The following is a 16,362-nucleotide window of genomic DNA, read 5'->3' as shown; positions in this document are numbered from 1 at the left end:
CTGTGAAGTACTCCAGGTCACATGGACAGGGCCTATGTGGGTGATAGGCCCGGCTAAGGCCCAGATGACAGTCAGGCATCAACCACCAGATATATGAATGGGGAAACCTTTGTCCTAACTACAGCTATATCCACGACCAGATTGCAATCACAAGACCCTGAGATAAAACTGCCTACTGAGCTCAGTCAACCACCATAACCATGAATGTTAATAAAATGTTAAGTAATCCTAGCCCTCGGACTGAAAGGCAAAGCCTGCCTGGTTTTGAGCCTTTAAGTATACAATTCTAGGAATACTACAACCTAGAAACTAAAACCTGAGGTTTTATGAAGAATTATTTGTTGAGCCTAACTTCCTTCTTCATTCCTTCATCCTTTTATAACAATAATCTAGTCCAATTTCCAAACATTAATAAAAAAAATTCTTTGGATTGCTCATATCTGGCATTAAACATACCTGGGTGGAAGAAGACCAGTCTCCACTGCCATTGCTAAGCAGTCATAAAGAAAAGAAATTCTTTTAGGACTATGCTGGCCATGAATAAATTTAACAATCCACTGGATGCACTGTTCATGAGATTCCTGGAAAATTAGAAAATGATCATACTTTAGATCTAAAGCGACATTTTAAAACTGACAAATACTTAATACCATGTCTGGGAGTGTATCAAGACTACGAATGAAATACTCCACTATAAACATTAAAGGACGAAAACAATTTTTAAAAAAAGGAAAAATTCAGATTTAGTATTTCAGTTATATTAAGCATAAAATCATACAATTCTATAAACTCCCACCATTTTTATTACATGGACCTCCAAAAGGAGTAAGATTTTATTAACATACCCATGGTCAACAGAAAACTCTAACAAGGATGTGTCAGTGGGGGGAAAAATCCACTATGAGTATATAAGCCTTATGAGAATTGTGTGAATCTAATCCCTAAGAGCCCAATTGTGAATCCAATGGCATCTTAAATTTCTAGATCTGTATAACTTTAAATCTGATATCAAAATATAGTCCCCATATCAGTCTTACTTCTAGGATGCCCTCCAGAAGAACCTACATGTCCCCTTGGTCTGCACTACCACTGTCTCTCAGACACACTTCTATTGTTGAATGTACATTGCTGATTTAGAAATAGCTATTTTCTTCCTGGCTCCCCTACTAGAATACAAACTTCTTGAAAACAAGGGCCATCCTTAATTCATAAAATGTTCAATGGATTATTAAAAAATTAAAATATGTTGAAAAGATGTTCAACACCAAAGAAATGCAAAATAACCTATGAGATATAATTTCTGTTTTAGGTTGGCAAACATCAAAAAATTCAAGAATACCCGACTGTGAGACCCTAGGGAACAGATACCCTTAGACACTGCTAGAGGAGTATAAACTGCTATGACTTTTATGGAAAGCTATTAGGCAATTTCTATAAAAATTATAAATAGACATACCCTCTAACCTAGCAATACTACTTCCAGGAATTTATTCAATGTCCTGTGCATAATATTGTTCATTATATTATTGTTGAAAGTGGAGAAGTTAAGAAATAACCTGTGTCAGTCAGTAGGGGACTGGTTAAATAAAAGAAGGTGCAGCCACATAATAGATTCTGCTGCTGTAAAAAAGAAAGGCAGGAGTAACTTTCAATGGACTGATGTAGAATTACTTTCAGAAGTGAATAGTAGGAGGGAAAAGAGGTGCTAATGAACAGTGAACACATTATATGAATGTTCTATAAAAATGGAATCCTATATGTGTAAAATATTTCCAGAAGGCAACAAACTGGGGATACTGGCTGGTGATATGAAAAAGAGCAGTAATTAAGCTAAGGGAGATGGAAGGTAGATTATACATTGGGTTCTCCTTTTGGTACCTTTTGCATCTGGAGTCATACAAAAAGATTACCTATTAGAAGATAATTAAAACAAGATTTAAAAAAAAAATGAACGTATGCCATGATGTGAGCCATGTTTGAGTAGCAAGTCTTGCCACCAGAGGCTCAAATGCAAACAGTTCTCATTTTCCTACCAAGAATACACCATGAAAAGATAATATACTACTGAACACCAGCTCTTTAAGGATCATACATTTTGTCTTTTTCATGTATACATTTTCTGGTGACTGTTCTTTGTTACTAAGTTTTACTACTCCTTTCCTCATTTTTATTAGAATATCTCTGTAGAGATGCCTGGGTGGCTCACTCAGTTGTGTCTGCCTTTGGCTCAGGTCATGATCAAAGAGTCCCAATCTGGCTCCTTGCTCAGTGGGGAGTCTGCTTCTCCTTCTGCCTGCCTTTCCCCCCGCCTGTGCGGGCACACACACACACTCTCTCTCTCTCTCTCTGACAAATAAATAAAATCTTTTAAAAAAGAATACATTTGTATCTTTATTATAGTATCCTTATTGTAGCATCTTTGTTTCTTTACTATAGTATCTTTAACCAAAGTATCTTTGTATCAATGCTTTAGCTAGTTGCTTTGTTGAGTAAATTAATGTAATCTGTATCTCTTACAATCCCTACCAGAGCTGTTCTCACATGCACCAAATAAATCAGAATAGGATGAAAGTGGTTTTATGTAAGGTAACATGGGGGAGATTATTTTAAAGACACCTCGCACTGTGCTGTCATCAGTTTGAATTCTTACTACAGGTTCTCCACTGGAAGAATGCAAATTGAGGGGCACTTGGGTGGCTCAGTGGGTTAAGCCTCTGCCTTCAGCTCAGGTCATGATCTCAGGGTCTTGGGATCCAGCGAGCCCCACATCAGGCTCTCTGCTCAGCGGGGAGGCTGCTTCCTCCTCTCTCTCTCTCTGCCTGCCTCTCTGCCTACCTGGGATCTCTCTCTCTCTCAAATAAATAAATAAAATCTTAAAAAAAATCTTTTAATTAAAAAAAAAAAGAATGCAAATTGAAACAAATGGAAACCAGAATATACAAACAACAAATGAGGACATTTCTCCATCTCTCTTTCCGGAAGGACCCTAACAGCAACATCAAAGTAATGTAAAAAGGAAGGCATCAAAACCCATCAGCTGACCGTGGTAACAACGCAGTACTCACCTGAGAAAGACCACCCCAGAACTGTCTGAAGGCCCCCAGACAGCTAATTAGTTTTGTTTTTTCATCTTCAGGGGTGTCCATAAACATTCTAAAAAACAAAAATCACATTATTTGCTACTAGTTCTAAAAGGGTCATTCCACATAACCAGAATCTCATGGACCTTAGATACCTCCAAGACAAACCTCAGTAAAATCTTGCAAAGACACACTTACAAAAACCTGACACGCACAGATACTCACCCAGGAAAAGCCTCTTCTATAATTTCCGTTTTCTGTAAAAAACAAAAACAAAAAGTCAGCGGTGTTAAAAACAGAAAGAAGAGAAAAGAAAAGAAACAAAACAAAACAAAACAAAACAGGGACCTCCCTGAGGAAAATATTACAATGTAATACAGGACAAGTCACCTCAACCGCCGACCCGCACAAAATATCATTTCCGGCCTGGCCTGTCACGAAGGGCGCTGTGGACTTGAAAGGAGACTTTGAATTTGACAGCATTCTGGGACTCGCTAAACCCCGGCAGGCACACAAGGTGTCACAACAAAGCAAAGGTAGGAGAGGGGTGGGGGTGGGGGTCGGGGTCCCGGGCTCTCCCCTCTGCAGCCACCGCCCCGCATCCCCGGCGGCTTCACTCACCACCACATCCTCAAAAATGCTCTGCAGTTGCGTCTCCATCTGTACCATCGCCCCGCCTGCCCTGGACGCCCGGCGCGCGGCCCGGGTGAGGCCCGAGCTCCGGGAACTGACCGGCAGGGGGGCGGAGACGCCCGCCGGAAACCTACGCTCGCGGGGGTTGCTTTTTCTCTCAAGCGCTCCGCAGAAGAGGGTTCCCCCGGCCCGGCCCAGCTAACCGCCGGCGCCCACACGGAAGCCGGAAAGCGTCTGTGGTGCGCGCAGATAATGAAACCTGAAGAAACCAGGATTCAGCCCGTTGGTTCTGCCGGGGAAGGACGGCCCGCCGAGTCGGACGAGAGCGCCCCCAAGTGGAGCCTTGAGCCTACGTCACGCTTAGGCGTCGTCGGCTGCAGGCCGCCACCTCCCGGCTGGAGCGGGAGTTGCTTCCTGCTCTGGACTAAAGCTTTTGCCTACCGGGAAGCAAAGAAGCTTGGAGCGCAGGGAATCACAGGCAGGGAGAAGAGCTCCTCCTGCAACCTAGGACAACCTGGTGTCTGTGAGCTGCTGACTCTCTGGAGCCAGGAGTTGCAAACCAAGATTTCCTTGACGACAGGAACCATATCTTCTCAAGTATGGATTGCACAATGCCTGACACATAGCAGACTTTTAATAAAGGTTAAAAAAAAAAAAAAGAACGCATTATTACTGATTTTTAATTAATCAAACAATAATGTCTACAGTTTTTAGTTATAATCGTCTAAAATAATATTTATCAATTACTGAATACCTAGGGAAGGCTGATCCATTGGCAGGGTCAGATCAAAGGCCAAGTGCATCGCGGGAGAGTGCCCCCCACGGCCGCGATCTTCCAAACATCGGTTTGACCTATTTCTGGAAGCCTGCCCTCCTCGTTCAACTTGATTTAGGCTCTCTTTCTTATCCTCATATAACTCCTTAGTGCATTAGTAGTGGAGTTCTCCATGTATGAAATATATGTTCACCCTTTGCTCAGTGCTAGACACAATGTTAAGTACTTAATGAACTGTATTGGTGGGAATCAATTTTGTAGAATGTCCCAGCCAGAAGGATGACAGAGCCAGAATTATTAAAATCTAAGTAGCCTAACAATCTACTGTTCTTTCTTCCTTTCTTCTTTTTTTTTGTATGCTAAATACATTATTTTATTTTGGACTATCTTTAATCAGATAAGACTTCTAAGAGTTTTCAGTTACTGTCAGACAGATTTCCATGCCTCCATGCTGTTTCCAAATCAGTGTGTTCTCAGGAAACACTAGCAAACCTTTAATATTAGCCAAGACTTGTATAGTTAAAAAGGTACAGTGGTCAGGAAAGAATTTTATCTTTTTTCATAACCAAATATAATTTAATTTTTATATCATGTTTGCTGATGCTTCATCCATTGAATAAAAATAGACCATCTAGTCCTAGATCTTGATGTGTTTTCTCCCAATAATCATTGTTTCAATTGATGTATAATCCACAAACAAGGAAATACCTAACTTTTACATGTTCCGCTCCCATGAATCTTGATAAGTATTTACACTGGCTTAACTGCCTCTTCAGTTGAGATATGGGGCAGTTTCATCACACCAGGAATTTCCTGGCGTTCCTTTGCAGCCAATCTCCTTTCCAGAGGCAAATGCCGTTTTAATTTCTGTAACCACTAATTAATTTACATGTTCTTGAAGTTTATATAATTGGAATCATACAGTCTGTACTCTTTTGTGTCTAGCTTCTTTCACACAACTGTACATTTTGAGACCCATCCACGTGTATCATTCCATTTTATGAGAATACTAGAGGTTGTTTATCAATTCACCTGTTGGTGGACATTTACATTATTCTCGGTTTTTGAATAATGTGAATAAAGTTGCCATGAGGTGCAACCACTCTGGAAAACAGGATGGAGTTTCCTCAAAAAGTTGAAAATAGAGCTACCCTATGACCCAGCAATTGCACTACTGGGTATTTACCCTAAATATACAAACATAGTGATCCGAAGGGGCACATGCACCCTAATGGTTATAGCAGCAATGTCCACAATAGCCAAACTGTGGAAAGAACCTAGATGTCCATCAACAGATGAATGGACAAAGAAGATGTGGTATATATACACACACACACACACACACACACACACACACACACAATGGAATACTATGTAGCCATCAAAAGAAATGAAATCTTGCCTTTTGCGACAACGTGGATGGAACTAGAGGGTATTATGCTTAGCGAAATAAGTCAATCAGAGAAAGACAACTATCATATGATCTCCCTGATATGAGGAAGTGGAGATGCAACGTGGGGGGATTGGGAGATAGGAAAAGAATAAATGAAACAAGATGGGATCAGGAGGGAAACAAACCATAAGAGACTCTCAATCTCACAAAACAAACTGAGGGTTGCCAGGGGTAGGGGGGTAGGGAGAGGGTGGTGGGGTTATGGACATTGGGGAGGGTATGTGCTATGGTGAGTGCTGTGAAGTGTGTAAACCTGGCAATTCACAGACCTGTACCCCTGGGGCTAATAATACATTATATGTTTATAAAAAAATTATAAAAAAATAAAGTTGCCATGAACACTCTAAAACACTATTGAGTCTTTTAGTCCACAAACATGGTAGATCTCTCCATTTAAGTAGGTCTTCTTTTATTTCTTCAGCAATATTTGATGATCTCAGCCCTAAGTGAGAGAGTGGTTTTGTTAATTCTGTATGCCATAATCAAGAATTGGTCCATTCCATTAAAATAGTCTTCTAAATCCTTACCTTGAAATTTCTATAAAATGGAACATAATTCCCTCAGCAGAAAATGTCAAGCCACTAAGTGTTCACTAGAAAGAAGGAAAAAAAAATGTATTAAGGAAAGGACTGGTTGGAGATCTGCTTGAATGTGTAACGTATCAACTGTCTTAGCTTTCCTCAAAAATGACCAAACCTTCAGCAGGAAGAATAATTACCTGGAGCAGCTTAAAGAGAGTGGGCAAAAAACCGAACATGTAATTGCACCCAAGCCAGTGTGCTAATATCAAACCAGTGCAGCTGAACTGGTTCCAGGTGGAGGCTTAGTGCTGGGAACAGGAACTAAGTCAGAAGTTGAGGAAATAAGTAAAGGCAGAAATGGAGGTAGAGGTGACCAGCAAGAACGGAACAAACTGAGAACACCTAGGACGTCTCTGTGAAAAAGGCTGGTACATTCAGATTTTTGTGAGTGCTGGACTCAAGACAAAGACTTGAATCAGCCTGGAGAGTGAGGCCAGGGCAGGCATCATTCCGAATTGAAGGACCCTGAAAGCACCGGTGGGTAGTCTGAGTCAGCAACTAATGATAAGTTTGCTTTGGGTTTGTAAATAATGGAGTGAGCTATAAAAAAGACAAAAGAAAAAGAAAAAAGAAAGGCAAGGAGAAAAAAGAAACTTAAAAAACAAGCACATGGTTTAGAAGAAATACTGGGCTAGAAATACTGGGTCCAGGGGTCTACCTACCTCCCTAAGGAATAGGTTATGGCAAATGTAATGGGGAGCTGGGAACCCTAGATTTCACGGGTGGAGATGAAACAGCTTAGGGTCTTTGGAGGATGGGAGTAGAGAGGAGACATACCCCATCAACATGTGAACAACATAAGGGTACCATGTGTATCTTCATGTTTTCTGTTCCAAATTCTAGTATAATGTCATGAATGAATGAATGAATGAATGATGAATGAAGGAATACTGAGATTGTAAAGGAAGGTGTGGACAGTAAGCTGGGTTTCAGGTTCCAAGCAGATAAATGATCTCATGGACTCCTCAATGAAATGAAAATCTGCCCTTTGCCCTTGACTTCTGAAGGATAATATTGAAGCCCTTGTAATGTTGTGCCGTGTCTTGGTTTCCCAGGAGCCCTTGAGATACCCTAGGCAGTCTAACAATGTGATTTGGGGTAAGGAAGTTTCTCCCATGAGGTCAACCTCTGGAGGCGCTGGAGATTGAATTCAGCTATGTAGGCATCAAGCATTCCTACACAGTGGAGCCCCAGTAATCTTTGGACACTGGACTCAAGTGAGCTTTAGCGATGTTTCATGTATGTTGTCACATATTGATGTCAGGAAAGTAATGCCTCCCACAACTCCATGGAAACAGGACACTGGAAAGTCTTTTTGGAGCTTCCCTGGACTCTGTCTTATGTGCCTTTTCCCCTTGGCTGATTTCCATATGCATGTTTTAGCTATAATGAACCACAACCATGGGTATAACAAGAGTCTTTCTAGAAAATTAGCAAACCTAAGTATTGTCTTAGGGACTCCCAAACTTGAAATGGGTGTCAGAGATGAGGATAATCCTGAGGACTGCCCCTTTTAACTACACACACTACAATTCCACTTTTGTTGGGAAGGAAAGAAGAGAAGAGAGAAGGGAGAAAGCCTGGGAGGAAAGGAGGGAAGAAGGGAAGGACAGAGGAAGAGAAGAAAGAAAATGTCAACCACTATCTGTCTTTACAGGTATGTGCTTGCAAGCATCAGGAGAAAGTATAGAAGTATTTTTGTCTCTTGTGGGCAACATAATAGCCCCCCAAGCATGTCCATATCCTCATTTCCAGAACCTGAAAAGATGTTAGATTTCATGGCAAAGGGGAATTAAAGTTGCAAATGGAGTTACAGTTGCTAATCAGCTGACCTTAATCTAGGGGGACTACCCTGCATTATTTGGATAGACTCAATGTAATCAAAAAAGTCCTTAAAAGTAGAAGAGGGAATCCGAGGAGGAGAACCAGAAGGCATGTCTAAGGAAGAACAGTCAAAGAGACACAAGATTTCTGGCTGAGAACATGGAGAAGGGAAACCATTAGCCAAGAAGTGTGAGTGGCTTCTAGAAGCTGGAAAAGACAACGAACCAGATTCTCCCCCTAGAGCCTCCAGAAGGGAACCCAGTCATATGGACACCATGATTTTAGCCTAATGAGACCTGTAGCACAGCTGTAACAAACAGAGCTATAAAATAAATTTATGTGGTACTAAGCTGCTAAGTTTGTGGCAAAAGACTCACATTTAAACTTCTTCAACCCAAGCTACTTCATTCCTTTTTCCTTTCTTTCTTTTGAAAGAATGGCTTTTCAATTTCAAACTTATTATTTTTTAAATCTTACCATATAGATTTCACATCCTAAAGAATTCTGATTCTTATAATTTATTCTGCCTTGCAAAAACCTCATTTTTCCTGCATCATTTTATTTGTGTAGAGATGTTTTGATTCAGATAGTATTGTAACTCATAGTGGTAGTGTTCATTGTGTTGTCTGGAATTAAAAACTTTTTTTTTAAAAGGATTATTTATTTATTTATTTATTTGACACAGAGAGAGAGCACAAGCAGGGGGAGCAGCAGAGGGAAACGGAGGGGCAGGCTCCCCATTGAGAAGGGAGCCCGATGTGAGACTCAGTTCCAGGACCCTTGGATCATGACCTGAGCTGAAGGCGGACGCTTAACCCGCTGAGCCACCCAGTCACCCCCAGAATTAAAAACTTTAATTTTCTGGTTATACATTGTGAAATCAATTGGTGATACTATTAATATAATTCTTAACTCCTTTTTGCTGTACAATTTTTCAAAGCACTTTAAGTAAATATTAAAAAGATGAATAACTCTCCAAAGCTTGTATTGAAAAAAAATTTTCAACCAAACTTCTTCCCACCTCTCATTTCCCAGAACCTAGTCACTTTCAATTCTTTTTCTAAATAACATGCTTTATTCTATTATTTCTTGCTAATTCTGTTTTAGAGACTGTATTTCAACTTGCCATGAAAGAGGAGTATGTATTGTTCCCTGATATGCTTCACATTTCCTCCTTCTCCAACCTATTCATGTATCAGAATTTGTTAAGCACATAATTACAGACCATTCATACCATTCTGACTCTGTAGCTATTATTTACAGCTTAGCAACACAGTGCACGGTGATTACATTTCCCTTTTCTATATCACTTTTTGTTGTTTTGAGAGTTAATAATTGTCTAATTTTTTTTCTTTGCTTAGTTTTGGATGTGCCTATCACTAATTCATGCAGAAACCTCTGAGGTTTCCTCCTCTCAGGAACCAGACACAGAGTATTCACCAACTTATCTTCCCCTTGGGGACATTCCCCTGGATCCTTTGCCTGTCCAAATTGTCTGCTCTCTACACCTGCCTCAAGGCTCCTGACCAGGGGATAGGTTCCTGGTGATTGTCTTTTGCCCTCTCCTATGTAACAGCTGTGTGCTCAGCTTCATGCCTTCCCCTTCCTCTATTTACTCCCTTGTTTGGGGGATGGAGGAGAGCACATCTCCCATTATCTTCCTCAAAAGACTATTTCTTTTCCCCAAACTAGTTTGAAAAATTTAAAGCCTAGAGAAAAATTAGAATTTTACAATCAACACACATATTTTAAACATTTTACCACACACACTATTTCTTTATCTCTTCCTCTCTCTCTTTTCTCTGTCCCTCTCCCAATCTAATTCTATCCCTGTGAACTATTTGAGACTTATTTCCAGACCTCATAACTTCACTCTGAAATATTTTACCATGTGCCTCCTGTGAGTCAATGCACCTAGGACCTGACTTTCCTAACCACATAAACTTATCACACTCAGGAAATTAAACATCAATACAGTACTGTTATGTGGAATGCATCTATACTCACATTTTTTCACTTGTCTCAGTAGTGTCCTTCAGTTGTCATTTTTTTCTTCCACTTTTACTCCATTTTACTCTTCCAGGATCCAGTCAGGGATCTTGCACGGCGTTTAGTTGTTGGGTTTCTCCCTTGAGATTGCAGTTCTGTTGTCCTTTCTGTCCCCACTTCATAAAATTGACACTTGTGAAGATTCCACAGAGTTGTTCTGCAGGACGTCCCTCAATTTGGATTTGTCTAATTTCTCATGCCATATTGGTCCTATCCTATCCTTCAAAATGTTGTTTCTTGGGATGCCTGGGTGGCTCAGTTCGTTCAGCATCTGCCTTTGGCTCAGGTCATGATCCCAGGGTCCTGGGATAGACCCCCACTTCAGGCTCCCTACTCAGTGAGAGCCTACTTCTCCCTCTGCCTGCCCCTCCCCCTGCTTATTCTCTCTCTCTGACAAATAAATAAATAAAATCTTTAAAAAAATCAAAGTGGTGTTTTTTAGAAGGTTTAGCTCTTTGCCTGATGTAAGCTATAAAGAAAAAAATACGTATATACCCATATGCATATGTATATACACATATTCACAAAATCAAGGTTGTGCGTAATTTCAAGTGGCTCATAGACCTTCCCCTGAAGCCTATACATGCAAGTGCTTGAAAGCTTGGCAAAAACTGTGCTCTAAACATAACTGGCATGGGTGATGGGACTCATGATCCTGCTACTCAGCAACCGTGTTTGAGTTATGTTTTAAGTTACATAATGTTTATTAGAAATGTTACCTATTACATTATGGAATTATTTGTTTTCCTAAAATTCATGTGGTGAAGACTTACTACTGCAGAATATGACAGTACTTGGAAACAGAGTCTTTAAAAGGTAATTAAGTTAATATGAGGTCATTAGCATATGGCTAGTGTCCTTATAAGCAGAGAAGATTGGAACATAGACAGACAGCAGACAGATGCATGCACAGAGAGCCAGCCATGGGAAGTCATAGAGAGAAGGTGTTCCAAGTCAGGGAGAGAGGCCTTAGGAGAAGCCAACGCCACATCACCTTGATCTTGGACTTCCAGCTAACACATGCACACACGCACGCACGCACGCACACACACACACACGTTATTATATAATTGTGCAGTCTAGGGTATTTTGTCATGGAAGCCCTAGCAAACTCATGTTGGTACCTTTTGAATTCTCTTATAAAAGTTCAATTCTTTCCTCCTCTATTCCCCTGGCAGTTCTTTAATACCACTCGTGTAGCACATATCACACTGTATCGTGGTTACAACTGTCTCTTCTACCAGATTGAAGCTCTTTAGAGTAGATGCTAAACATTCTTGGATCATCTGGCATAAAATCTGGGGCTTGGTGGTGCTCAGTTGTTATTTGTTACTCTGAATTGAGTAAAAGCAACCAAATAAAGTGCCCTTGTTTCATGAGTGTCTTACCTTTGAAATGATAGCTATTTCTGAGATGCTGGATATAGGAAAAGGTTTGGATCACATCCAAGGTTATATCTAGATAAGCTATAATTTATTATAATTTGGTTTACTAGACATTTATGAGTGTGGGCTTAGTCCTCTTAGGTTATTTTTGAAACCATTAATGATTTATTTAACAAATATCTATTGAATGTCTTCTAGGTGCTGGGCATTATAATAGATACTGGACCACGTGGGGAGCCAAAACTGACCTTGTTCCTGCATGCCAGAGAGATTCCAGAGTCTTGGGAAATAATCCATTCCTGCCAGGTTTCAGGGAAGTAGAATGAACCCACATCCTATACTTTCGTGGACCTTGGAGAGCCTTGGAGAATTCAGGTAGCATGATAACACTCTAGTTGTAGGATGTCTTTTCTGGAGATGTCTCCAGAATTTCAGTCACAAATGATCTCCACTTGAGAACACTGAAAATAAGAAGAGCCTATTAGAACTTGGAAAATTTTGGGCGGTAATATTATTTCTGAGTTTTGAAACAAATAAGAAAGACTCTTAAAATTCTAACATTACTGGGGCTTATTTATGCACTTGAGGCAAAGTAAGACAAACAGTGCTCTAGGACCTAGAGACAACCTTAGAAATGTTGATTGTTCAGTAGAAAACAACAGAAATGCCATAGGAGACATCAGCCAGGTTTATGACTTCTGATTCATAAGAGGTAGTAATTGGTGGTTCAAGTGACAAGTTGGCGCAAGTTTCTTTGGCCAAATACATTAGTGGCAGCCTTTGAGAGATGGAAGAAATTAGGGGTAGATTAGGGATTAGCAGTACTACAAAGGGCCAGTTAGTAAGTATTTTACACTTTGTGGGCCAGAAGCAAAACTAAAGAAATTATGTAGTTATGTGTATAAAATCAGAGATGTGTATGTATTTATAAATAAGTTAAGAAATAAATCCTTGCAAATTTTTATTGATAAAATTTAAAAAGTAATAATAATAGGGTACCTTTTTTTTTTTCTCCTTCTTGGTAATAAGTGTTTCCTGATAAGAAGTATGGAACTCTTTTTCCCCTCCAGGGTTAGGAGAAAATTTTTGTTTAACTGAGGTTCAAAATGACCATTCTCTATCTCCAAGTTGATCATAAATGTTCAACTGTGTTGACTGGCAATGAGATTTTATGTATTTCATCTTGGAAAATGTCTTTTCACACTCATAGGTATTGCAAAATACTGATATCAATCTATAGGCTCTGATTCTACTTTATCATCATCATTGTTTGGATGTCTAATAACCCAGACACTCTATTTGTATTTCAGTTTCAAGAACTTGGGTCCTATAGCCCATGCTGAGTTTTTAACCTTGACCTTCATGTAAAATCTTGCCTCTCAGCCCTGGTTCAGCCTTGCTAACACAAGTCCCACCTGGACTGCGAGTCCTAGCATTGGCTCCAGTGCTGGATCTTCACTTGTCAAGGGCTGGCATCTGCCCTTCTTATACTAACTGCCCATTTGTGTAACTTTCTGCTTGCTAGGCATGCTCATCAGTATCTCTGTGTTTTTCTGCCTTTTCCTTATGACATGCCCTCCTTGAAGTTGGCCATCTGCCCCCTTGTTATTATGTTATTTGAGGTCTCTCAACCTTGACAGACTCCTTCCTGCTGCTGGACCTAAGCCTAGTATCTACCTCACCTCCCCCACCTCTCTCAGTGGATCTAGTTTCTCTGGACCTTCCCAGTCTGGCTCGTCCAACTACCACTCAAGCTCTAGGGTGGGGACCAGAAAGGGCAGGTTTACGTGACTTAAGAAAGTTGATGCTGGCAGTCCCTGGGGCTTTCCCGAGACAGCAGCAAATAGGTTTTCTGTGGTTTTAGAAAAGCTCTCAGAAATCATGATGACCTTGTAGAGTGTGAGAAATATTTAGGACTGGTGGGAGATGTAATGATAGCTGCCTGCCAGAGCATAAATGTTCTAGGAAGAAGCTTTCAGAACCCAGAAGGTGCAGATTGTTCTAAAGTTTAAAGGGGGGGGGGTACACCTGGGTGGCTCAGTCGATTAAGCGCCTGTCTTTGACTTAAGTCATGATCCCAGGGTCCTGGGATTGAGCCCCACACTGGGCTCCCTGTGGGGATCCTGCTTCTCCCTCTCCCACTCACCCTGCTTCTGTCTCTCTCTCTGTCTCTCTCTGTCAAATAAATAAATAATTATATATATTTCTTAAAATAAAGTTTATAGGGGAAAAGAATAGCGTGGCTTTCAAGGTTCAAGAGACTTAGAGTATAGGGTCCGTTCAAAGTAACCAGACAGTGTATTCCAAAGTCTAAGTTGCAAGGGGTGGGGGGGTGGGGCGGTGGTTTTAGATTTGGTCAGTGTCCAGTGCTCAGGTGAATTGTTGGGACTAAGTTTCTAAGACTTGGGACACTCAAAAGAGGTTGGGGTTTAGGGCTCATTTAGGGGAATTGCTATAGCAGAAAATATGATTAGAGACTGGACAATGCTAATAACATCTCTACCATAACTGCGTGTGTGTGCCCCAGGTAGAGCCCCTGAGGTTTACTCACCTCAGGACCTAAAGCACTAAGTTATTTTTCCATTAATTTAGTGATTTAGAGATAAACTGAGATCCCCTTAAAAATGAATAATGTCAAGAGTCAATTAACTTGTGAGAAAGACAAGATTGTATCAGAGGACTCTTGACTTTCTTATCTAGTATTTTTGTGTTCACGGGGTTGAAAGAGGTGGCGGATGAGGATGGAAGAAGAGAGGAAGGATGTTTTGGCAGTGGGGGGAGGCAATGAATTATATAATCGTAGAGAGCAAAATGGAGTCTCTCACGTCAGGCAGGAGCCCTTGTCAAGGCATGACTTAAGCGGTGAAGGTAGCTCCAAGATAACACCCAGACCAAGTCAGCTGACACCCCACAGCTGATAAGGAGCAGAACCAGAGGACATCTGCAGAGGCGCCAAACTGATCAAATCCCTTTAAAAAGGGGAGGATTTGGGCAGCAAACTGTCGGACTCTTCAGCACGACTCGTCTACATCTGACCACTTAAAAAGGGCAACCTCGGGCGAAGGCTCTGCCCCATGCACCCCCGAACAGAACTGGGAGCCTTCCCTGCTGCAACCTCAGAGGCAGGCAGTGCCCAGAGCGGACCCGGACTGCGGGCCTTATCTCCGCTGTGCGCCCGCAAGCGGACTTCGCGTTTGTTCACTTCCTTCCTCCACCCGCCCGTCTGTTATCTCGTTCGTCGTGTGACTCGTCTTCTGTCCCGCTCTGCGTGCTGTGGAGGACGCCGAGTTTAATAGCAGGGTGAACTGTTACTGAGTCTGGGATCCTGAACCTGCTTTATCGTTGCAGTTTAACTCGGCTTTATGACTCAGTAAAGCTGACACCGTGGAAAGACGCAACTCGGGTGTGCGCCTTCGCAGCGCGGGCGTGACCGGAATAAAAATAGGGAGTCAGAGGCAGTGATGCTCGGGAGAGCAAAGCTAGTATAGGATCACGTGACGTCGTGGCGCGCACCAGGAAGCAGCATCTGCGCGCAGCTGGGGAATCAGTCCCAGGTAAGCACGCTGGAGTCGAGGTATACAAATTATTATAGAAAATATCAAGACAAACAGTTAAAAATCAAGAAGACAGAAGGACACCTGGGTGCCTCCGTCTGTTAAGCATCTGCCTTCAGCTTAGGTCATGATCTCAGTGACTAGGAATGAGTCCACTCAGCCGGGGGGTCTGCTTCTCCCCTCACCCTCTGCACCCCCACACCAACTCCTGTGGAGGTCAGAAAAATCAAGGCCATCCCACCTCAGGTTTAGCCTTAGCATAAGTACAGCCATCTTAGCTCCGGCAGCCATCTCAGACCCCTGTGCCCAAGGGCTGGACTTTCCCCTACTTTACTTTAGTTCTAAGAAGCCCCACCCTGCTTTAGTAACAGGAACCCCCACCCTGCTTTAGTAACAGGAACCCCCACCCTGCTTTAGTAACAGGAACCCCCACCCTGCTTTAGTAACAGGAATCCCCACCCTGCTTTAGTAACAGGAACCCATAAATACCCCTGCCTTAACTAAGATCGGGGTCCAAGTCCGTACTCTGTTGTGTCGGGCGTACTTGGGCCCAGGCTTAAGCTTGTCGAATAAACCCTCGAGTGATTGCATCGGTGTCGGCTCCTTGGTGGTCTCTTGGATGCAAAAACTCGGGTACAACACTCCTACACATGTACACTCCCTCCCTCCCTCTCTCTGACAAATATATAAATAAAATCTTTTTTTAAAATAAAAATCTTTTTTAAAATCTTTTTTTAAAATAAAATATTTTCTTAAAGATTTTATTTATTTGTCAGAGATAACGAGAGAAAGAGCACAAGCAGTGGGACCTGCAGGCAGAGAGAGGGAGAAGCAGACTCCCCACTGAGCAAAGAGCCCAATGCGGGACTCTATGCCAGGACCCTGGGATCATGACCTGTGCTGAACTTAGATGCTTAACCAACAGAGCCACCCAGGTGTCCCTAAATAAATAAAATCTTAAAAAAAAAATTAAGAAGACAGAAGCCAAGATAACAGATTCTGGAGGTCCAAATAGGAGAGGTTAAAAT

The 16,362-nt window shown here is 41.6% G+C and overlaps 1 protein-coding gene across 2 annotated transcripts in view; it reads right to left on the bottom strand.

Annotated features, from left to right (window-relative positions):
* MED23 (mediator complex subunit 23) overlaps nucleotides 1–3,864 on the bottom strand; it is a 46,657-nt gene extending 42,793 nt beyond the window's left edge. For both annotated transcript variants that reach the window (XM_080805494.1, XM_080805495.1), the window contains exons 1-4: nucleotides 3,702–3,864; nucleotides 3,306–3,337; nucleotides 3,066–3,153; nucleotides 457–581 (exon numbers count right to left, since the gene is read on the bottom strand). In XM_080805494.1, the coding sequence (XP_080661620.1) occupies nucleotides 457–581; nucleotides 3,066–3,153; nucleotides 3,306–3,337; nucleotides 3,702–3,749 (293 nt within the window). In that variant the 5' untranslated portion in view covers nucleotides 3,750–3,864. The remainder of the gene's footprint in view (nucleotides 1–456; nucleotides 582–3,065; nucleotides 3,154–3,305; nucleotides 3,338–3,701) is intronic.
* Between the last annotated feature and the right edge of the window lie 12,498 nt (nucleotides 3,865–16,362).

This window comes from Martes martes (assembly GCF_963455335.1).
Source record: "Martes martes genome assembly, chromosome: 6".
Taxonomy (NCBI): Eukaryota; Metazoa; Chordata; class Mammalia; order Carnivora; family Mustelidae; genus Martes; species Martes martes.
Note: the sequence above shows the minus strand (reverse complement) of the source record. Positions and strands in the feature narration are given on the sequence as shown.